The sequence below is a fragment of the Leptodactylus fuscus genome, chromosome 6 (genome assembly GCF_031893055.1).
Source record: "Leptodactylus fuscus isolate aLepFus1 chromosome 6, aLepFus1.hap2, whole genome shotgun sequence".
Classification (NCBI taxonomy): Eukaryota; Metazoa; Chordata; class Amphibia; order Anura; family Leptodactylidae; genus Leptodactylus; species Leptodactylus fuscus.
Window position 1 is genome coordinate 154,444,969 of NC_134270.1, and position 25,182 is coordinate 154,470,150.

The 25,182-nt window shown below is 46.8% G+C and overlaps 1 protein-coding gene across 1 annotated transcript; it reads right to left on the reverse strand.

Moving 5' to 3' along the window:
* Window positions 1-2,451: 2,451 nt before the first annotated feature.
* On the reverse strand, window positions 2,452-24,094 carry OAF (out at first homolog). The gene is made up of 5 exons (XM_075278800.1): window positions 23,999-24,094; window positions 22,223-22,487; window positions 6,982-7,116; window positions 4,205-4,385; window positions 2,452-3,300 (listed from the first exon to the last, which is right to left on the reverse strand). The coding sequence occupies exons 2-5, from the start codon at window positions 22,436-22,438 to the stop codon at window positions 3,020-3,022; spliced, it is 813 nt and encodes a 270-aa protein (XP_075134901.1). The 5' UTR covers window positions 22,439-22,487; window positions 23,999-24,094; the 3' UTR covers window positions 2,452-3,019.
* Between the last annotated feature and the right edge of the window lie 1,088 nt (window positions 24,095-25,182).

A 25,182-nucleotide genomic window follows, 5' to 3' on the forward strand; every position in this document is an offset into this window, starting at 1 on the left:
CTTCACTCATAACTCATCCTATAGACACGGCAAACAATAAATCATATACGACTTCACTTACAGAGTCGTCCTTCATAAAATTTCCTCTTGGCTTGATAAATCCCGCAAAGATGAGCTGACCAGCTTTGAATAAAAGCATAATTTTGCGCTACTCTATCAAGAGTTTATGCTATAGGTGTACACGTGGCCACCTAGTGGCTGTAAAAGGTGTTACGCCCTTTTGAATATTATGGCAGCGTATTGTGATAACAATGAATTTATATTGTGAGACATAAAATTCCTTAAAGGGGTTATCCAGGGACTGTTACTTCCACCAGGTTACATTTGGTCGAATCTCAAGCTTGTTCCAACCCAGGGTCGCGTGATCAGAACTAGCGGAGCGACTGAACACATGAACCAGCCCAGAAATCCAAAATTGAACCCAAATAGAACCTGGGGGAGGTAAAACTCTCTGGGTAACCCGTTTAAAGAGGACCTTTCATGGATTTGGGCACATGCGGTGTTATATACCGTTGGAAAGCCGACAGTGCACTGAATTCAGCGCACTGTCGGCTTTCCCGACATGTGCCCCGGGTGAAGAGCTATTGATGCTGGAACTGATAATGCTCGTCTATGGACGTGTACTGTCGGCAGAGGGAGGAGGTGTTCCTCCCTGCTCCCACTGTACAGTGCTATTGGTGCTGCTGTGCAGAAGGACGTTCCTTAGTGTCAGAAACGCCCTTCTGACTGTGAAGAGCTACAGTACCGCGACCGATAGCTCTTCACCCGGGGCACAGATCGGGAAAGGTGATAGTGTACTGAATTCAGTGCACTGTTGGCTTTCCAGTGGTATATAACACCGCATGTGCCCAAATCCATGAAAGGTCCTTTTTAATGATACCTGAGGAAGGTAATGGAAATGGTGCCCGCAACACTAGGAAACTGGAGGCGCCGCTGTAACTTATGCCAATGGACAATACACTTGTATACTTGTATATCTACTTTCCCAGCGGACTTCTTACACCAGGGGTTGGCAACCCCTGGCACACGTGCCAAGAGTGGCACTCCTGGCATATTTCACTGGCACACCAGCAGCACAGGACCAGCAAAAATTACATGAAGTCGGAGCGTCCCTTCAGTGCTCTGCTAGAGCTGAGGCATAAGGACACTCCCTTTCTCTAACTGCCCTCCAATGAGAGGGGTGCAGGAAACCCAGGGGGTGGAGCTTAATCGCTCAGGTCTCTGACTGCTATAGTGATCGCTCCTGCCGTCTGCATCCCTGCAAAGGTTCCCCAAGGAGAGGAGAGATGCCAGCAACGTGAAAGTGAAAAAACACAACAGGTATATGCTGAGAATTACTATTCTTATTACTGTCAGGCATTTGGGGTTATTAGTTTAGTGTTAGTAACTCCGTGTGCCTCACATTAATAGGAATAAACCCCATCATGTCCCTCCTATTAACCCCTGTGTGCCCCATATAAAGGTTACTAATATGTGAGACATATGGAGGTAATAATAAAAAACCTCAATAATGAAGATACTTAATTATTACCTCCAAGTCTCTCACATATCAGTAACTCTTACACAGGGGTTAATGTGAGGGACATGATGGGGTTACTTGCTATTAATATGAGACACATGGAGTTACTAAACTGTCATGCACATGGCCGTACTTGTATCCCCAATTGTGGATAAAAGTATGGACCTGTACATGTCAATGGGCCCGTATACATAGATCCTGTTCTTGCGGCTGTGAGTCCGGGCCAAATTGAAGAGCTGCAAAATATAGAGCAGGTGCTATATTTGTCCTATACCTTTTCCTCACCTGTCCGTATTTGCAGCCCTGTCCATTTATTTTTAATCTCATTGTGAACGTAAAACTCGTTCAGAGTGAGCGGCGTAAAAAACAGATCCCATTGATTTCTATGGGTGCCGATATATGCGCGCTCCCCATTGAAATCAACGGGAGGCTTTTTACCCTATTGCTTTCAATGTGATACGCGCGTATGCCGGCACCCATAGAAATCAATGGGATCTGTTTTTTACGCCGCTCACTCTGGACGAGTTTTACGTTCACAATGAGCGAGCGTAAACTCCGTGTGAAGGATCCCTAAGGATGAAGCCCAACGTTGCGGACACAGCGTTTTTGTTGCAGATTTTGTGCTTTTATGAGCCAAAGTCAGGAGTGAATTAAACAGAAGGGAGAAGTATAAGAACTTCTTGTATATTCCCATTCCTTTTGAAGCCATTCTTGGCTTTGGATCAAAAAAAAACGCAGCAAAATCTTCAACAAAAAAAAACTGCGTGGCACTCCGAGGACCTTATGTTTGATTTTGTTGAATTGAAATCGGCATGCCGAGCAAAAAAAGGTTGCCTACCCCTGTCTTACACAATAGGAAATATCTGCAATTAAAAATCATTTTATTCATCTCACAAATGATAAATATTTTGTTCAAAAGGTTTTCTCTTCTGGACTTGCGATGATACAAAAAAAACAAAAACAAAAAAAAGGCATCTTCATACAAAAATATCCGAACTATATTAAAATACAATATATAGAATGAAGAAGGCACGAGGCGAATCTGCGACATTTAACCCGCGGTTGCCAGCAGACCAGCAAAAAAAATAGGTCATAAAATAGATGACTGGCCCGCCCGGCAAAGGAAGGGTTAAATAATCTCCAGATCTTCACAGTTCCTTTAATACTGGTTTTCTCCGTCGTGTCCTAGCGGAGATCTAGACTTGGTACTTCTTCTGGGGTTTGGGGGGAGATTATATTGGCGGTAAGGCACATGAGGGGGGCGCTGAGACGGTTCAGTCTTTGTGCAATTATTATAGAGGAGCCGGATTCTTCTCAGCGGTAAGAGAAAAGCAACGTGTAAGGTAGATGTGCGTCGTTCTACTTCTTAGAAGATCCTACAATTTCACAGTATAAAACGTCTTTAAGGCAAATGTACTTGTTGGATCTCGAGAAGTTGTGGTCCTATTAGATGTAGGGGCACGCTGGTGTAGAGAGTCCGTGACGGGGGCGGCCGCAGGTCTAGATCTCTTCGTCCCACAGACACAGCTGCTTCTGGGTGACGTAGAAGTGGAAGATGTAGCCTTTCTGGCAACTGCGAATGCCGCACTTGTAAGATGTGGTCTTGCCCGATGAATCCCGGGTTTTACAGTATTTTAGGCTGCAGGGAATCCATTCCAGACTTAGACGGTAGGAGCAGATGCAGGCTTTCCAGTCCTGAGAGCAGACCTTGCAGGGGTGCAGCGACGGAAGAGACGACGACGACGACTGAGGAAGGACCTCAAACATGGAGCCATCGACACCTTACAAGGAAGAGAGAAGACACATAAGCCAAGGAGATGAATACAGGAGAATGACATGGACTCTTCATGCTACATGGTGCTATGTCCTGCTAATAGTACAAATGTGGGTTTGGATGTTTGTTCCTCAATCACGGCCAAAAGGATTTGGCGGAGATTTCACATATACCTAGATGGTCACCTGGAAGGAAACCTAGGCTACTTCATATGCTGGAAAATGCCCCGAAATACCAATCGCTACTGGTGAATGTAAGCTCCGGCTACGCTGCAGGACCTGAGATGACGTCATCCCAGGCCCTTCCGCCGGGCTCCGATAGGTTCGCAGAATTCTGTGGACGGGCCGATGGACAATGTGCGAGCCGGAGAAAATGGCGGCTGCTCGCAGCTCTGGAGTGATGCTGACATGTGGCCTCGCTGTGCGGGGCACGACAAGTCGATCAGGTTTGGACAGTCTGCGCTCCTGAGAAAATGCCACATTCTTGCAGCTCCGGAGCGACGCGGACTGACTCTGTGGAGCACAACAAGTGGATCGGGTGTTCCTATATAAATGTATTGTATAGAGAGATCTCTATATAGTATTGTACTGCCCTACAGAATGTATTGTATATAGGGCTCCCCATGTGGCAGTATATTGTATGTAATACTATATGTTCTAAGCATACAATATACTGGTAATATAGGGAGATCTCTCTCTGGATCACACAGATGCAGGGAAAGAAAAAAAAAATGCTTGGTATAAGGAAAAGAACACACCAAATTACATTTTTTTACACGTATGCCAGGAATAATGCGAGGCTGGCAGTGAAGACTGGCACAGACCCAGGTGATCTCCAGCACCACAGGAGGGACAATCACATTTCCAGTAAATCCCGACTACACTAGAATGGCTCCTTGACTTCTGCCTTACCTTTCCTCAGCCATGCCCGCACATCTTCCTGCCGTGTATAGATGGCCTCTCGGGCCTCGGAGCAGATGTTGTGGATGTGGGAGCTCAGCTGGACACCTTTAGTAAAATTAACCGCTACATCCATCTGCAAATTCTCAAATCCCCTCATGTCTTCTGCCTGGCGCACTGTGTGCGGATTTTTCTAGAAGAAACAGAAGAGCGTGTTATTACGTCTCCGCATTTTGTATCACGTTGCAGATTTACTGAGCCGCATGTAACTAGGATCGGTCGCGCTGCAGGATATGTTACTGAAGCCAATATCTAGTACAAAGACTCATCTGGTCTGGGGTCCCCACTAGAGATGAGCAAATAGTATACTAATCTGTAGTTTCGAATACCTCGCTCCCATAGGAATGAATGGAAGCGGCCGAACAACAAGGGGTTAAGCGGCCAGGCGCGTCCATTCATTCCTATGGGAGCGAGGTATTCGAAACTAGAGATTCGAATACTATTCGCTCATCTCTAGCCCCCACTGATCCTGAGTAAGAAGGGCACACAGCACTGCGTCCCGTTTTTTTTCCCCACATGGTGGCGCTCTGGTCACTGTCCTGGGACTGAGCACATATAAATGTGGATGACTTCACAGCTGGTGGTCACGGCAAACCGTGCAGGGCAAACTGAGGCTGGTTTCACATGGCCAAACTTGGATCGGGAAACTCTGTCCATGTATGGTCGGATTTACCGGCCCGATCACGGCTCAGCTGGACTGACTTATACATGATGTTCGGGTTAGCTGATCTGCATTCAGGCTGATAAACCCAGCCGATATAAAAACGGAAACCAGGTTAAGAGGGGATGCCGCAGCGCTTTGCCCCTTTTCCGTCTCAGGAGAATGGGGGTTTAAGAGGTCAGACCCCCACCAATAATAAAAGTGATTATAAGATGGGACGCTTCAAGTAGATTCAAAATATGTTACTGCAGATGTTGTCACCCATGTCTAGAACCTGCATGCAAGTCGTGTTCCTGATACTAAGGCCCCACGGGCCGTATACACAGCACTAAAGTGCTGCGGGAAGAACCGCTGCGTGAACGCATTCGGTTCTTTACGCAGCACTTTTAAGAGAAAGTTCAGAGTTTTCCTCTGCGGACTTTCTCTTAACATTATATCTACGGGAAAGCCGCCAGCGTTTCCGTACATATAATTGACATGCTGTGATTTGCAAAGCCGCAACGGCTTTGCAAATCGCAGCGTGTCCGCACTGCGTCTTTTTCCGCAAAGTGGGCATGGGATTCGCACGAATCCCATCCCCTATGCTTGCACTGTAAAACGCCGCAATTTTTCCCGCAGCGTTTCCGTCCCATGGGGCCCCGGCCTACAAAGGACTTTAAACTGTGAGGCTGATGTTACCAAAGGTCCTGGAAGCTGCACCAATGGCTGCTGATAACACTAGGGAAGATAAAGGTAGCATGGTGACCTAACTGTGAGGAGGGGGCTATAGGCAGCAGATTAGGTGACAGGCAGGGGATGTATTTTGACAGAAAATATAGGGCAAATAAAACAGGGAGAATGACTTTGATGAGTCTGGGATCACATGGTAGCGCTTAATAGAGAGGCCTCCTGATTGCACAGCAACCCATGCTAGTAAAAAAACAGGTCACACTGATAATGTCATTTTGTATAAGGTGAAAGCAAGATAAGGAAAGACACTGTTAGGGCGGGTTCACCCATGCGCCTGGTCTCCGCTTTAGCCAATCAGGTGGGTTTCCGTCTTCTGCCCCGAGAAACTGGACAAGGGATAGAGCTTGACTCCTTCCCATTCTAAGTCTAAGGTGTGCAGGATAACGTTGTGGCTGTTCTCATATAAAAATACTTGGACGATCCAAAGTCATGTGATTCTACGAAAGACGGGTCATCTCTGAGGCTCCATGTAGCAGTGACCGCCCCAATCCCCCTACACATAGATATCAGCTGGAACAGGAAATAGCAGCAATTCTTCATTAACTTAAGAATGTCTTAATGTAGGGCCCCGTACGTTGTCAAGAAACTATTGAGACACACAATTTCCTGAATGTAGAACGGGGTCAGATGTTATTTGTACAGCGCTCAATATCTCCGTACCGTACAACTCCTTGCAAAACATAAGTAACAAAACACCGCACATAGTACACAACCTACTAACCCTACGGGGATGTCCGCATTGTTAAATTGGAGGGGTTGAAGGTTAGTGAAGGGTTAGTGTGGGGGTGTTTGTTAAGCCGCCAGAGTATTGGATATTTAATATAGAACCTGAAATCGATATTGGCGCACAGGAGTGGAGATGATCATTGACTGCCATGGGAGAGTGTTGTGGGCATGCTTTGTGACCTGTGCCTTTTTGGAGAGAGATGGAAGAAGGCAGCAGCGACCAGTATAACGTGATTAGTGGATCCTGTTATCTATAAATGGGTGCAAGCCATCATCATAATCCTGCCATTGATAATAAGGAGATGACTGCTGAGAAGTGATCTCTACAGAACAGGAAGACGAAGCTTAGACTGAAAACTACAAGATTTATATATTCAGTTTTCACTCTAAGTTTCACAATGGACACTTCCTGTTCTGTAGAGATCACTACTCACTTTATGTGGACCATTTTCAACAATGGGTCATTTTGCGATGACACATTCCCTTTAATTCAGGCGAAGCCCGTCTGGCTTGAGAACTTTCTAATGGAGGATGAGTAGACTAAGCAATCCGGTCTTCTATGACCATGGCCGGAGGGCGCTCTTGCGTCAGGGTAATTGTGTAATAGCCTTACCTGTCGCAGCTTGGCCATAGACTCGCTGGGGATGATCTCATTATTCTGAAGCTGAGTAATGAAACAAAGAGCTTGAAACTGGCTTTGTCCTCGCTCTAATTCCCCCAAAATCAGGATCCGAAAAATCTTCACCTCCTGAAAAGACAATGAAAGAGTCGCTGTGAGTCAGGGGAGAGTCTTAATACAGTACTGAGACATCTAGACCCAAAAAAGGGAAAACAATCCATCCCCAGCCTGTAATTTGTAGCCTAGTCCTGACCGCCGAGCGGAGGCTGAATTTGGCAGAATAAGCTATATACACACTCACTAGAAAAGTCTTGGATACCTTTTCAAGACGATTTAAAGGGGAGGGATAGTTTTACACAAAAGTTAGACCAGTGGGGGTCTGAACACTGGGACAACCATCGATCATGGTGTACATCCCCATGTTTTAAAGGAGCGGCTGCAATCGTCTTCTTTATGGTAGTCCCATAGAGATAAATGGGGCAGCAGTGCGCATGCGCGGCCACCACTCCATTCTGATATTGGGACTAAGGTCCCCTTATGCTAGTGATCAGATCCCAACCGTTCCGATCCCCACTGATCTAGAAATATCCCCCTATCCAGTGAATAGGATATAACATACCATTGCCACTCCTTTAACCCTTTATCAATAGACACACGAATACACACAGAGTAGACGAATTTTGGCCTTTTTTTGCCTTCACAAACGAAAATCCTCAAATTATAGACTTAATTTATAGGAATATCTTATTGCGATCATCGGCAATACTTATCTATATACTACGCCTGCGTTAGCACCCATGTGGTATCCTAGATCCTGTAACCACATAGTATGTCACTGTCCTTGCTTCGTCCTCCTACCATTATAATTTTAGATATCCTTGAAAAAAAATTAAAGAATAGTGGCCAGAAGGGGCCCAGAAAGTTAATATTTCTTATAGGATTGGGAATAAGCCCTGTGACCCCAGTGGTCATGAGAACAGGGCTTGCAAGTGTCCCATGAGAACGGTCATACGGGGAACTTGCGGATCCCTGTTTTCCTGATCACTGGATAAGATCCTGAATGCTGTTCAATGTATAAAAGGGGTCAGAGTCGGGCTGGGGAAAAACAGAGGAGTTGGAGGAAGTCTGACCGACTGCCCTGCTCACATAGACTTCTGTAAGCTCCATGTCAAGGCCCCATAAGGGCAAGTTCACATCTTCATCACAAAGTCAGGGCTCATTCACGGGACAAGAAGGGGTGGGGTTTGACCTCAAAATCTGCCCCCTCACAATAGAGGTCTATGTAGATCGCTAACATTCTTTTTTGCGCTAGCAGTGTGTTCCCGCTAGCGCAAAAAAAGAAGCGAGGTGCCCTTTCTTCAGGCGGATTCCGCGGCTGATCAAGTCCGCCTCGCGACTGCACACTCCAGACTAGGCCCATCACATTTTGGACCTATTCTGACGCGGCTTCCTGCCCGAAATCAGGACCAAAATACGCAGTCACTAGCCCTGCGTGAACTAGCCCTCAGGGTTTTAAAGTGGCAGGTACCCAGCAGCCATTATAGTCAAAGCGGTTTGTGTATTCCTTCTATTTTAGCGATCCGCCTCTGACGGATCAGAGCAACGGAGAGGCGACGCTAGTGTAAACCTAATGTAACTGTCCATGCTACTGCACGCTATATATGATGACAATGTGGGGCCCCAGGTTGTACGTGTATACATGATTAGTAATATCAGGAAACCACATGCTCCAGGGAAGAAAATCAGCGTGAATCACCCCGGCGAGATGTGAACATTTTATCTAAATCTCCATCTATGTCTAAAAGGAGAAGCCAGAAACGAGTTTTTTTTTCCTCTTCAGTATCCGGTTACAGAACAATAGCCCCAGGAATCCGCACATCGAGCCTCCTGCCGCCCATGTCCTCAGATCACGTTATCCTCTTCTTGAAAAATCTGGCAGGAAAAGCTGAGCTTCTCCGTGTGACCTCGGTGGAGGAGCGGAGGAGCCCAGGACAAGTCTACAGTCTGCTGAGGAGATTCCCATGTCCGTACCTTCTACCCAAAACTTTCTAATACACAGGAGAATGGGGAAAATGACACACAAATACAACGTGGGTGGAGGAGAGGGCGAGGAAAACAAGACAGCGACCTGCAGAACGCACAGCCCGAGATGTGGAGATGAGGAGAAGCCACGCCAGCTTTCCAGACAAAAGTTCAAGCTGAGTCACAAGCCTGTGAGGGAGAGTTCCTGCCACATCATAAAGAGAGAAACCTAATCCAATGTCAATCCACCTACATCGTCCCAGTATAGAAGGCCGTTCCAAAGAAAAGGCTGCAATAAAAAGGTCAAAACGGGTTCAGAAGAACCTCAACGCTCAAGGAGAAATCTCAAGAAGTTCTCCAGCTCTTCAGAGAAAAATGAGAAGCTTTGTCCTACCATAACAAGTCATCACCTCTCCATGGTGGGTGAGGGTCTGAAGGTCCCACCGATCACCACAACAGGGTCCTGCTGGTCACACATTTCCACTGATCCTATTGATCTCTATTATTGGACAGAACCGAGCGCAAGTGCTCAGCGGCAGCGTGACCGCCACGCCGTCATGGAGGATCAGGGTTGTGGAGTGAGTAGGCCGAAACACCGACTCCTCTATTTTTTCACAGCCTGACTCCTGGTGACAGCTAGGATCAGTCGGAAGCAGTAAAGCTCCTCTAAATTCACTACAGGGGTCGTCCAAGGCCTGAAGATCACTGATAATGATGTCCTATCAGTCAGGATCCCAACAACTGGACCCTGTCCCGATTTTGGCCACTAGAAGTCGTATACTAGGTCTATATCTGGACACGGCTCAGTTCCTATTCAAGTGAACGAGAGCGGGGCTGCAGTTTTGGGCATCACCATTACACTGTACGGACCGGAGCTGTATACAGTGTACGGAGCTTCCAGTCTGTACTGTGTAGTGATGGCGCCTGGACTGCTTCCGGTTGTATACCCAGTATACATGGCTCCGTTTTTGGACAAGTTATCTTTAGGTCCTCAGAAACAACAAGGAAAAATGCGCCGAAAAATCCAATCCATAAATTGGTCGGAATTCCCAACCCAAACCCATTTAGGAGACGGAGACTTTTTGCACCATTGTGACCTACCGTGCTGCGAATGGCTCCACTGACCCGTACTATATACCATACAGGACAATATAGTCACAGGACGGTAGGGACTTCTAGCATCAGACATCGCTATGATACATGGAGTCTCCGACAGAGCACAGAACATTTTTTTCATGTTTAAGTAAAAACAAGAAAATCGAGAATAAAGACTGAATTACCCATAAGTTGCAAAAAACCCGCAAAACATTCATTTTACTGCCCAGCCCTCGCACGATAAATATCAGATCACTAACGGATGTGATGATAAGAAGTTTATAACGGAATCGCAAAACCACATTGTGAAATTTAAGAGTTACTGTAAAACTTAAATCAAAAAGAAAAAAAACCTACAAAAATGTAAATTTATAGACGCCCCTGCCGTCTATTCTGCCCTTGTGTAAAATCATCACCCGCGAGTTTATACGTTGAGGAGAATCCAAGGTTGGGTTTACATCTGCATCGCAATGACCGTCAAAAATCGCTAAGCGCTGCGGACCCCATTATGGTTAATGGGGTCCATTGGTGTCCACTATTTTAGTGGTCCGTGTGTCTCTTGTTCTGGTTCTCTAATGGACACATTATATTACCTGCAACTTTTACCTATTCATACATTTCCAGGAGGAGTAACAGAGGGACGGTTCATTACTGAGGTATAGGAACAATCATGATGAATTGTTCCATTTACCTCAGTAAAACAGACAGGTTCACTTTAAGATCACGTTAAACTAAAGGCAAAGCCAAGTAAGATAAAGGTAACACAATACAGACTGTAAAATCTGGAGATTGCGGCTTACAGACCGGCTACTAACATATCATGTAGCTCTAAGGGGACGTCCCAATTTCCCAGAAGTTCGCGCTCCGATTCCTGTAAATAGCTGAGGTAAGACACCTGGAAATACACTTCATACCCCGCGTGTTTACCTGCCGAGCAAGCACAACGAAAAAAAAAAAAAAGCAAAGATTTCTTCAAAGACGTACACAAGATGTTCACAGAGCTGCGGTCGCCGCCCCGGATCTGCCCCATGTTAAGCCACTTTATACAGTAAGGAGAAGGACCACGTTATATACAAACACCATGCCAAGAGGCTACGAGACACGCATGACTGGCAGTGTTAGGGTTAACGTTACTAAGGCTATGTTCACGTGTGTGTGTCGGAGTTCCCGTTGCAACGTCCGCCGAGCAAAAAGTCCTGTTTCGTCCGCTTTCAATGTACAAATAACAGGCGTCTGACGGATCCCATTATAATCAATGGAGTCCGTCAAGCTCCATATGTAACCGCTATTTTAGCAGTCCGCCTGTCCGTTGTTCTGGTCCTTTAATGAACCAAGCGTAAAGGGGTTTTCAACCCGTTGGAATATACTGATGACCTATCAATATGTGAGCGGAGGGGGCTCTACAACAGGGGCCCCACCGATCAGCAGTTTGAAGAGACTACAGAGGCCTAAGCACAGGATACTAAGCACAGTGTCCGACATATAGTGGCTGTGCTTGGCATTGCAGCTCAGCCCCATTCACTTGCTGCTATAAAAGGGGACGTCAAATGTTATTTTTAACAGCTGATCTGCGGGGTACGAGTGCAAGACCCCCACTGATCACATATACATGATCTACCCTCACAAGAAGTCTCTGAACTGAGTGACCAGAGCTTAGCTTACATTCAAGTGAATGATCTGCAGTACCTGGTCTGACCACTACACAGAGAACAGCGCTGTCTGCTTCCTGCTCCATTGTTTGTGAACTGCTGATCGGTGGGGGTGCCAAATATTGGCCCTTCACCGATGTGATATTGAAGACCTATCCTTAGGATAAGATACTTATCAATATTTTAAAGAGGGCCTTTCACGGGCGGTATTATATACTGCTAGAAAGCTGGGCGGCCTAACATCATCGCTGGTCGGTGAGGAACCCTCCGAAAGTAAAGGGCTATGGAAGAGTAGGGTCAGGTGGCATAAATCACAGACGCCGAGGGCAGCGGGAATATAGCGATATATCAGTGCGGGGGCATATACCATACATACTGAATTCAGCACACTGTCAGCAGTATGTAATACCGCCGATCTGTGAGGACAGGAAAGGTCCCCTTTAAGCTTTTCCCAATTCTTCACAATGTGACTGCTGGAATAGCACTCAGGAATCTGAATCATTCATCCCTAGGTCAAAAGCCAAATGGAAAATCCCACAAAACTGTAAACCAGACATAAAATGTTTCACAGATAGCTAAAGCAGGTCGTAAGCCTCCCACGAGGAACACTGGTCACATCCAGGGGAAATCGGAAAATTCTGAATTTGATTTCTCATTACAAACTCCATTCCTTAAAGTACATCGGATAAGGGAAAAATCTCTACATCTATCCAGGGACAAGCTTAAGTGGTGCCTTGTGCAGAACTTCCTGTGGATGCCCCCACCACCATGCAATAAAACAACCTGAAATAACACTGCTGGAAATATTATCCCACTCAGGAGTCCGTCTTCTGTTTAGCTGCCTTTCCTTAGGTTTAGACACCAATTTTGGGATTAAGGATTCAGGTTCCAGGTGCTCAGGGGCACTGATGGCACCCACAGGTATTAATGCTCACATCACACACCCTCAAAACGTGGCCATTTATATGCTCAGCTTACAAATGTTGTCCAACAAAGGAACTGGTAAACCTCTGATCGCTGTGGTCATCAATATCAGATCGGTGGGGGTCCCCCATGATCAGATCTTTGCAGTTGCAGCCTCCTCATGGCATACCAAGCACAGCGCCACACATTGTATAGTGGTTGTACTTGGTACTGCAGCTCAGTCCCATTCACATCAAAGAGACTGAGTTACAAACCGGTCATGTGACATTGCCCGGTGAAGGGGTAGCGCCGTTTCCGAAGCCCACAACTACTTCAAACAGCTGATCGGAGGGGGTTTCAGAAAGATAAGTCAATTATATCTGCCGGTTTCCCAATAGGTTTAGTAAGAGAAGAAAATCCTCAGAGAAAAACTCTCGCTGCGGGAAAAAAAAGCAATACGTTTCTGCTACGCCTCAAGTGTGCCCAGGGTTGTAAAATTGCAACCCATTCCGCTGTAGCTTCAGATTTGGGGAAAACACGAAAATATTCGACAATCCCAAACCCTTTCCAATGCCCGTGCCTCCATAACTATAGCAAATCCTGTCGGTGTATATCTGCGCCCCCATGTGCTCACACCCAGGACACGTTACGCAGGGCACGCCTCATAAACTTTGTAATCATAGAAGACACTGTAAAGACAAACAAACTATAGGGGCGCCCGCTGCCACATAATGGACGGCCGGCTTTGATCACTCGGCTTCCTGAGTCGGAGCTTCCCATGATGTTACGAGCGGAGTTGTTTTCCTTGCTTGTCTGTGGCACGTCGCCTGCAGGCATGAATCGCTTCTCTAAACACAAATGGAGTTGGAAGGTTCCCATACTTCATCTCCCCGCACATTCCTGACCGCCATTCTCTACTGACAACACAGACACGCAGTGGACACAGTTACATCCACCTTGACCATCACTAGTCTCTGGGGAGGCCCAACCACCACGAAGAGATCACTCCATATATATATATATATATATATATAAATCCTAATTATTATAATGTCTATTACTCGTATGGCGCCAACACATTCTATAGCGCTTTACAGACATGTGTACGTGAAAAAGATATAAGGTGTTTCACCCCATTTATGTAACGTCTACGTCCACCTTAAAGATGCCCATACATATCAAGGGAATTAGTCCTACTGCTATATAGGAAAACCGGGAGGGATCTTCTCCCCCAATATGGAGTAAGTCCTCCTCTTAGGGGTTTTGACTTCTGGATCAACAGTCAGATTATAGGTTAGACTTGATGGACTTGCGGAAAAGGGGTTGCCCCGGCTTATTTTGTTGATGGCCAGGATAGGTCATAAATATATGGATTGATAGGGGCTGACACCTACTTCCTGGACCGGCCATTTGGAAGGAGCCCATCCAGAACACAATATGGTCCCGGAAGTAGAAAGCTCCCTCTGATGTATAGTAGGCCCGACACCTTCAATGGGTTCTGAGGTGCAGTGAAGGCGTCCGGCCCGCTACACAACAAATGGAGCTTTCTGCTTCCGGCCCCGTACTGAGTATTGGATGGCCTTCGGAAGGGACTCCATCCTTATGATCAGTCTGGGAGCCAGGGGTCCCCCTATCGATTATATATTTAAGGCCTATCCCGATTTTGGTCATACCAGTACACTTCTAATACCATATATATGGAGGTTTCCAGGCTCTCTCTCCCTGATAGGCTCAGCTTGGTGGAATTTAACAAGGTCCATTCTCTTGTTCTCATGGAAATAAGTCTCTGTCAGAGGTGTCAGGCAGTGACCATGTATATTTGGTGAGGCTGAAGGTACGTGTTACTAAAGGACTTTGAGCCATTGATTTTCGGATCAAGCGTTGTTTCCTTCTGAAATTCTTCTACCTCCTATTGATAAAATTTGACTCCTGGATCTCCAGCATTGTGCTCTCCTCTATAACCGGGTATGTCCATTATGCTCTCCTCTATAACTGAGGTGTCCATTGTGCTCTCCTCTATAACTGGGGTGTCCATTGTGCTCTCCTCTATAACTGAGGTGTCCATTGTGCTCTCCTCTATAACTGGGGTGTCCATTGTGCTCTCCTCTATAACTGAGGTGTCCATTGTGCTCTCCTCTATAACTGGGGTGTCCATTGTCCTCTCCTCTATAACTGGGGTGTCCATTGTCCTCTCCTCTATAACTGGGGTGTCCATTGTCCTCTCCTCTATAACTGGGGTGTCCATTGTCCTCTCCTCTATAACTGGGGTGTCCATTGTGCTCTCCTCTATAACTGGGGTGTCCATTGTGCTCTCCTCTGTAACTGGGTTGTCCATTGTGCTCTCCTCTATAACTGGGTTGCCCATTATGCTCTCCTCTATAACCGGGTATGTCCATTATGCTCTCCTCTATAACTGAGGTGTCCATTGTGCTCTCCTCTATAACTGAGGTGTCCATTGTGCTCTCCTCTATAACTGGGGTGTCCATTGTCCTCTCCTCTATAACTGGGGTGTCCATTGTCCTCTCCTCTATAACTGGGGTGTCCATTGTCCTCTCCTCTATAACTGGGGTGTCCATTGTGCTCTCCTCTGTAACTTGGGTTGTCCATTGTGCTCCCCTCTATAACTTGGGTTGTCCATTGTGCTCCCCTCTATAACTTGGGTTGTCCATTGTGCTCCCCTCTATAACTGGGGTGTCCATTGTGCTCCCCTCTATAACTGAGTTGTCCATTGTCCTCTCCTCTATAACAGGGTTGTCCATTGTGCTCTCCTCTATAACTGCGTTGTCCCAATCATAACTTATTACTTCTTTATGGACAAAGGTCTGATCACAGGAGGGCCGACCACCAGTTACTAGAACAGGGGTCCTAATCCCCCCACCATTCCTCCTCAATGCATGCCCATGGTAAGCAGGTCAAGCCTGTGTGATGCTTCTCTATTTACAGTCTATGGGATTTATACAATAGGTTCACAGGGTGGAATTTTGTCACCAGAATCCGCCACAAGGGTTTTCGACTCCCATTCATTTCAACGAGCGCCATTACAGAAACAGCTCATAGAAGACCCTTATTGCGGTAGTGACCCAGCAGTGGGGTCCCCAATAATGAGACATTTATCAACTTCTTGCAGATGTGATAAAAGTCCACTGTTGGAATACCCCTTTAATATTACATATTACATTTTGTCATGTGTTATAAAGGCGATAGAGGAAAACCTAATCTACAGCGGGATATCAGTAATGTAGCACATAGATCACCCGCTATAGGACGGTTTTATGGACAGATGGCCATAAATTCATTGGACCGGAGCACTCCATATACAGCTTATCGCTCTGCATAGTCAGCAAGTGGATATAAAATATTACTAAGAGTGCCATAATAAACTTGTTTTTCCTACCCATAAGTCTGCTGGATGTCTCTATAATACACCAGAGCCCCCTCGCAACAGCCGTCAGTGCCAAGGTAAGAGCTCAGGTTCTGGGGACAACGGACGAGGACAAAATCTGAGGTTTGTTCACCTGCACAAACATAAGGACACAAAAGCCTGAACTGGGCAGGAGCCACCGGCTGCTCATAGTAACCTGGAATATGATCGCAGGACAAGGACACAGCCAAGATACTATAATCGGAGGAAGGAGGATTGCGGGAATCCAACCCGGCCTATTGAAATGGATGGGACAAAACACTCAGGAAATGTGTTAATAGTGCACGAAATAATCCACAAAGAGCTTCATCTGATGCCATGGTCACGTAGACCAAAGCCTAAAACGGGTGTGTATACGAACAGATGAAAAATTGTAGTAAACCTTGCAAAAAATTATAAATACCGCAGACACTATTTTTCAGACAACTATTTGCAAAGCTGCTTAGTTTTCAGAATAAAAATTGGTCTTAAAAGGTGATCAAGCCAAAGTACTGGAGAAAAGCCAAGCTTAGAGATTTTCTCAGCCCATAAAACCATAAAAAGACAATATTTTATGCCGGTAACATGGTCATAGCAGGTCAAAGACTTCATGAAGACAGTGATTAAAAGTTATTAAGAGCTGAACTATGGCCGGTGGTTGGAACCTCTCTCGTCTGGGGCTGAACCTATGGAAATGTTGTATGTTTTATGGCACCTACAGATCGCACTGATATGGTTGCTATAGATTGTACGGCGGTAAAATAAGAAGATTCATATATGTATATACTGTAAGGTGATAAAGTCTTACTGTTTGGGTCCCACCATTGGGATCCCCACCAGTTACTAGAATGAGGGGGCTGTGCCCACCATTGCTCCTTACTTTACAACGATGAGGAGGGATGGTCACACATGCACCCCGACACTTCATACATATGTATACGGCCAACAGAAACCACTAGGAATAATACAATATGGAGTGGTGGGATGCGTCAGTGACCACCCTGACGCTGAACCTCCCGCACATAAAGTGAGGAGCCAAACCATCAAGTGATCACTGGATACCCCAGCAGTGGGGCCCCAAACAAGTATACAATATTGGCTTTACCAATTCAGGCTGGGTTCACGTCTGCGCCGGAGTCTCCATTGGAAAACCGCCGGAGAGAAAAGTCCTGCACGGAGGTCTTTGTTCTCCAGCGCTTTTGGTGAACCCCATTATAGTCAACTACAGTTTTATCGTTCCGACCGTTATTTGGGTCCCCCGGCGGAACCGAACGATGGCGATCACGGTGCTAGTGTAAATCTAAGTATACAAAGACGACTGGGAACTCGGAATCCCACTGACGTGACACGGACTGGGCTAGATGACTGACTGACTTGGATAGATTAACCCTTTATTATATATATATATATATATATATATATATATATATATATATATTTTTTTTTTTTTTTTCTTTATATATTCCGCTATAAAATTTTGCTAAAATTTTTGCAATTACAGAACATGACAAAACTCGCAACCTCATCTCCATCACATGAAACAGCAGTTGTTTTCCTTCCCTGTTCATGTACATGGCGGCGCTACGGCTAAAATTTTCCAATCTAAGCCACAATGTAGTCTAACACAGACAGTGAGGGCAGATCCCATTGACTGTCTAAACACAAGATTTTTTTTTTTTCCCTCCTGCAAACAACAAGCCCCGAGCAACAATCTGGTCTAAATGAGACGTCTCAGACAAGCGGAGATGCATCTGCAGACCAGATGTGGCCACGTAGAAGTGTATCCAGACCATTCATCTACAGGAACACACTATGTAGGACACAGCGCGTTACAATAGCGACGCTTCACTCATGTCTTCCATGCACAAAGATCTCCAGCGAACCACCAGAAAAGTGCTCAGTGCCCCCGTCTATACCGGGGGAGACCGGAAAAGTAAAAATAGTCTGGTGATAACACATGATGATAAGACGCTGCCTAGAAAATAACTGCGTTACATGAAAGAGCTTCTTCCCTTCGGGTGGGGTAGAGACACATAATGATAATAGGAAAAAAAAGTTAAGCTGCAGCAAGTTGGGAGTAACAAAGGCACTTAAAGGCCCGGGCAACTTATATTTTACAAACTAAATAGAAGATGACAACCCTAGGGCGATGACACATGGGGTGTCAGCTAGACAGCCGCTCTCCAGACTGATGAATAGATCTGTGGTGAGAAAGGTGCAGGCCAAGTTCACATTAGCAGATCTACATGCTGCAGCAAATCTGCAAGACAAGGACTTGACTCAGCAGATTCAAACAACAGGAGCATATAATACAGTGTGGGGGTGTACTGAGGAGTATATAATACTGTGTGGGGGTGTACGGAGGAGTATATAATACTGGGGAGAGGCGTACTGAGGAGCATATAATACTGTATATGGAAAGGCCGTACTGAGGAGCATATAATACTGTATATGGAAAGGCCGTACTGAGGAGCATATAATACTGTGTGGGGGTGTGTACTGAGGAGCATATAATACTGTGTGGGGGTGTGTACTGAGGAGCATATAATACTGTGTGGGGGGGTGTACTGAAGAGCATATAATACTGTGTGGGGGTGTGTACTGAGGAGCATATAATACGGTGTGGGGGTGTGTACGGAGGAGCATATAATACAGTGTGGGGGTGTGTACTGAGGAGCATATAATACAGTGTGGGGGTGTGTACTGAGGAGCATATAATACTGTGTGGGGGTGTGTACTGAGGAGCATATAATACAGTGTGGGGGTGTACTGAGGAGCATATAATAGTGTGGGGGGGTGTACTGAGGAGCATATAATACTGTGTGGGGGTGTGTACTGAGGAGCATAGAATACTGTGGGGGGGAGATGTACTTAGGAGTATATAATACAGCACGGGGAGTGTACTGAGGAGCATATAATACTGTGTATAGAAAGGCCATACTGTGCAGCATATAATACTGTGGGTTGGGGCCTGCTGTGGAGCGTATAATACTGTGGGTGGCGCTACTGTGGAGCATATAATCTTAAATTTTTTTTAAAGGGATTCTACCACTAAAACACTTTTTTTTCTAGTTACCACGTCGGAATAGCCTTTAAAAAGGCTATTCGTCTCTTACCTGTGGAAGTGCTCTCCGCCGCGCCGTTCGTTCAAAATACCGGTTTGTACCGGTATGCTAATGAGTTCTCTCGCAGCGATGGGGGCGTCCCCATCGCAGGAGCAGCGATGGGGGCGTCCCCATTGCAGCTCGAAAACTGACCGCAGCGCCGCCTCTCTGGTCTTCGGTGTCCTCCCTTTGCTTCTTCAGCGTACTGTCGGACGCCTGCGCAGTACGCTCTGTTCGACGAAGATTGCCGAACGTACTGCGCATGCGCGAAATTGCGATCCCAGCCATAGTGCGGGCACCGAACTTTCGCGCATGCGCAGTACGTTCGGCAATCTTCGCCGAACAGAGAGCATACTGCGCAGGCGTCCAACAGACGCTGAAGAGGCAAGGGGAGGACACCGAAGACCGGAGAGGCGGTGAGTTTTCGAGCTGCAATGGGGACGCCCCCATCGCTGCTCCTGCGATGGGGACGCCCCCATCGCTGCGAGAGAACTCATTAGCATACCGGTACAAACCGGTATTTTGAACGAACGGCGCGGCGGAGAGCACTTCTACAGGTAAGAGACAAATAGCCTTTTTAAAGGCTATTCCGACGTGGTAACTAGAAAAAAAAGTGTTTTAGTGGTAGAATCCCTTTAAACTATATTTTGGCCCTCCAATAGTTTGAGGGACGGTGAACTGGCCCCCTTTGAAAAAGTTTGAGGACCCCTGCTCTAGGCATTAAAAAGTTGCAAAGAAAATTTATACATCTCTCTCTGTATTACCATATCTAACTTTTTTTTTTTCAGCTCAATCGCGCAAAATTTTGTAACTTTTTTACACCAAAAAAGCAGGTAGCAAAAAAAGCTTATCTGGTTATCTGTCTATACTAGAACGTTAAAAAAAAAAAAAAAATTAAAAAAGACACAGAAATTGTCGCCATCTCACTCCAGTGAAGGGGTGTAGTACAAAGAGGAGTAACACCACAGGCCTTAGACTTATCAATGCTCACAATTGATGAAATATCTTACAACCTTTGATACAATCGGTGCTTATTGCGTCAGCGAAGACCAACAAAACTGTCTTTAAAAAATTCCCCTCTTGATAAATTCCCTCCATAGTCGAGGACTGTATTGTCATAGCCAGGAGCGAATGGCAGGAATTTCAAGTTTCTATTTCTGTACCAAAAAGTTATAAAGGTTCCTCTGAACTCTTACGAAAGTGTCGTGTAGGTGTGTAAAAAAATCTTGCCAAAATTTAAAAAAAAAAAAATCACTGGCACGCGTAAACTATTGTGACTAAGGGCTCGTTCACACGGGCACAGATTATGGCGCGTAATACATGTCATAATCTGCCCCCTCACAATGGTGGTCTATGGAGACCGTCAGGCTGCTTTTTTTCCGGAGCCGCAGCCGCGACAGTCAGGTCTTGACGCTAGAGTGACGTGGCTCCCCGCGTCATTCTCGGTGCCAAAATTTGCCCCACTGCCCCCCTGTGTGACCATTGTGTCCCTAACCCCGGAGCTCCTCCTTTTACCAGAAACTCACACTTTGAGGCCTAGTCGGATTAGTCGTGGCCCTTTTGATATCGATCAGTCCAGCGGCAAATGGGACATCAGGCCGGCAAAGAAGCAATTCCCGTATGGGTGACATGACTGCCTGACAACCACAGTCCGGCGCACCGTGTTTATCCCAAGATGGACACTCTCTGTAGACTCCTTGGATTGCCTCAAAGATGGAGATCAATACCTCTTAGTAACCACAACAGTCGGCCATTTAGGAAATACCGTACTAGAAGATTTGTATACCTCCGGATCGCACATAAGACGGCTTCTAGAGATTTCCTCGGTTGCAGAGAGTTGGAAACCTCTTATTTCTCCCTGACTGATCTACCAGGTTTTACAACTCGCAGCAAGACTGATGTCTCAATAACTGTGTTGGTTTCCTCAGAGACGGGGGCGGCCATGTCAGCTATGTCCTGTGAATCTATTCAGCGCTTTTCCAGGATATTCTGTACAGAAAATTTACAGTAGGTGGCAAAAAAACCCCAAAAAACCCAAAACACTCAACCTCTGACCCGTCCATACAGTACAAATATAGGGAACCGAATAAAGCGCCCCTTAGCTGGTGACCCATAAGACTTCCTTCACATACTATTTTTTTCTACCAGATTTTTGAGGTTTGTTGTAATTAAAAAAAAAAAAAAATTCACACAATGGTGGAAAAAAAAAACTGCAAAAAATACAGTGGTGTGCATTTAGTCTTAAAGGGGAGGTCCTATTCTTATTCGCCAAGGGATAAAGTGTTCAGTCAATGGAGGCCTGAACACGGGTCCCTCCAAATGGGGGGACCAAATGTTGTTCCCCCCCCCCCACAGCGTCCTTGTGAATGGACCCCTGGGAGCTACTATTAGGTTGCCGGGATTTGTAATCTCTGGAAGTACCCACAGCCCCATTGAAGTGAATGGAGCGTCGGTCATACAAGCACGCTGGGGGTCCTTTCGGCTCCCTGTCCTCCTGATCACTGGAGGAGCCGATGGTCAGACCCTCAGTGATCAGACACTTATCTCTTGTCCTTTAAGGAGTATTCGGATCTTTGACATTTACAGCATATGCACAGGCTATAGCATTAACTGTTTGACCAATGCAGGTCCCACCTATCTCGAGTGTCCTCCGACCCCTCCGCTGACTGATAAAACGGCCACCATGAATGAAGGGGTAGATATATGCGGCGCTCTCACCATTCACAAAAAACAACCAAGAACTCTCACCTGATCAACTCCCATAGAAGTCAATGGATAGGCTTGTGCTCATTTGGGGTACCTGCCTCCGCAGTCGTGGGAACCTCATATAGGTGGGGGTCCCAGACAACACACCTTTCCTATGATGGCAACTACAACTTAACTCACTATACATTGCCTATCCGTTCAGGATTTCACCCATTTGCCACAGACTTCGTGAACAGCGCCCACAGAAGGTACGGGTATACAGCAGCGTATACTGACAATAGGGTTAATCTAGGAAAACCAACACCCCAATAAGCTGTACTGTAAATAGGGACACGCACACCTCGCCCAGTACTCACCTGCTTGAAGTCCGCCAGGTAGGTGATAAAAGTACCATCGGCCTTCCGAAACTCCAGGGTGATACAGTCCCTCTCGCTGTCGGCCTGCAGGCTCTCCTCCGCTACCTGACCATCTTCGAGGCGGACGCGGACCTTCAGCTCCCCGAGGCTTATCCTACAGTACCACAGCAAAGACAATAGCCACAAGAAGTGTCTGGCTGATACCAGAGGACACATCACCGGGCAGAGGGTGCCAGGGCCGCCACTCTAGTAGTACTGGGAAAAACTGGAGAGAAGAGGAAGAAGAAGTGTCAATGGCGGAAACAATACAAAAGTGGAAAAATAAAGACGAAAAGGCGACAATATTGACAGTAAACACAGAGGGGTCAGGGCGGTGCGGGGAGAAGAGGAACTCGCGCAGCAGAGTCACACCATACAGAGGGAAGTGCGAGTACACAAGGACGGGCGTACGTGAGACAGCTCAGGGGCTGACACAAGACAGGACAGAACGCCCACCGCCATATTCACCACTAAGACACCATTACAGAACCAAAGTCAATAAGGTCCATCTCAGACTGTCAGTCACCCCCATCATCTCCACCAGCCTGGCTGATAACAGGGAACACTAGTATTCAACTGTATAGATAAAGGTCCAATGTCTCTCTGTAAGTGATATTTAGGACCAAGGAGTGGCCATGTCCGTAGTAGTAGTCCTCCGTTGCAAACTACAATTCCCTGACGGCATGGGATACCCCAGGTGTTATGAACTACAACTCCCAGCATGCCCTGACAGCAAGTGACATTCCAGCTGTTGTGGACTGCAACTCCAAGCGTGCCCTGACGGTCTGTCATTCTCCCACTGTTGCGAAACTACAGCTCCAGGCATGGTGTGACAGCCCGAGACTCTCCAGATGTTGTGAAACTACAAATCCCAGCATGCCCTGCCAGCCTAAGAATCTCAAGATGTCGCAAAACTACAAATCCCAGCCTGCCGACAGCTGAGAATCTCAAGATGTTGTGAAACTACAAATCCCAGCAAGCCCAAGTCTCTCCCGATGTTGCACAACTACAAATCCCAGCATGCTCTGACAGTCTGCAGCGCTCCATCTGTTGAACGACTACAAATCGCAGCATTTCCTCACAACTTGTCGCTCTGAGTGTTGCATAACTACAACTCCCAGCATGCCGACAGCCTGAGAATCTCAAGATGTTATGAAACTACAAATCCCAGCAAGTCCAAGAATCTCAAGATGTTGTAAAACTACAGATCCCAGCATGCCCTGACAGCCCGAGTCTCTCCTGATGTCGCACAACTACAAATCCCAGCATGCTCTGACAGTCTGCAGCGCGCCAGCCGTTGAACAACTAAAAATCCCAGCATGTCCTGACATTCTGTGTAAATCCAGTTATTGTAAAACTACAAATCCCAGCATGCCGACAGTCCGCATCTCTCCAGCTCTATGAAGCATTGTAAGACTATACATCCCAGCATCCAATTGTCAGGGCATGCTGAGATTTGTAGTTCTGCAGCTGCTATAGGCTCACTGGCTTGCAGTATAATCCATCCATCATCTCCTGGCTGTGACCGTCACATTATCCTATCCATGCAGTGGTCAAGTGATCACAACCAATCAAAATCGTCCAATAAGTTTCCCTGCGATCAGATCGCCCGTGACGGTACAGGACATCAGTCCGGCTCTGGTCGGGGGGTGACATGAGATCGGGTCGGGGGGATGGTCGGAGCTGTGGCCGCAGGCGTGCAGACTGTCAGTGCAGAGCCCGCACTCACTCACTCACCCCGGAGGGAGCGGCCGCCGGTGCTGCAGTGTGGGGTGAGCCGTCCTGAGAGGAGCCGCCGCCCGCTGCCCGCCGCCTCCTCATCCGCTCACACTATCCCGGGCCGGACTGAGATCTTGGGATGTTCTCCCCCAGGCGGCGGCTCTCACAGGCCGTCACTTCCTCCAGGACCTGCCCCTTGACTTAAAGGGACAGACACACGGCGGCGGCGGCGGCGGCGGCTGCAACAATGGGACGAGAGGGAAAGTGATGCAAGTGTCTGCGTCCTGCTGTGTATACAGCCATAGCCCTGAGGAGGGCGCTCTGCACTGTCTATTGCACACCCCACACACTTGTGACTACATTAACCCCTTCAGAACACTGCAATTTTCCACCACATTCACAGAGCTGTATGAGGGCTTCTATTTTGTGGGACAAGTTGTACTTGATCATGGTACCGTATAGTATCCTGGGCTACGTACTAGGAAGCCGCAATCAACTTAGGCTAAGACCAAATGTCGCAAGACGCAGCCAAAAATGCGAAAATGTGGCGGAAACGCATCACGGTTTTTCTCGCATTTTCTGCTTCCTTTATATCTATATACGCTGAGATGCTGCGATTTCCAAAGAAGCAACGTTTTTTGAAGTCGCAACGTGTCCGCTGAGGATATTTTTCTGCAATGTGTGGATGGGGTTAGCCAGAATCCCATTCAGTTTGCAGGTACTAGGGGAAGGTGAAGGAAAAACCATACTCATCGGTCTCCAGTCCTTTGGCCTCTCCCACCATGGTCTGGTCTTGTTTTGGCGGAAGTCTCCACCGCACGTGATCCCTGGGAAAGAACAACGTATATCACCCACAGGCAGGAAATGCCGAGATTCGCCCGCGGCAGAAACACCACGGGAAAAATGGCGGCGTTGTACAGTAACAGCAAAGTGGATAGGATTCATGCGAATCCCATGCCGACTTTGTGTTAAAGGGATTCAATTATTAAAAAGCAATTTTTTGTCCCTAATATGTAGGAATAGCCTTAAGAAATGAGTTCTCTCGCAGCACTGGGGGTGGTCCTGTGTAAGTGGCCACAGGAAATAGCCGCGGGCATGTGCAGTTGGCACTGCCCAAGGCCCGATGGAAGAGCTGACTGCGCATGCCCAGAAGTTTGAAGCCAGCGCCAGAAGAAGACGCAGGGAGAGGCTGTTTCAGGCGA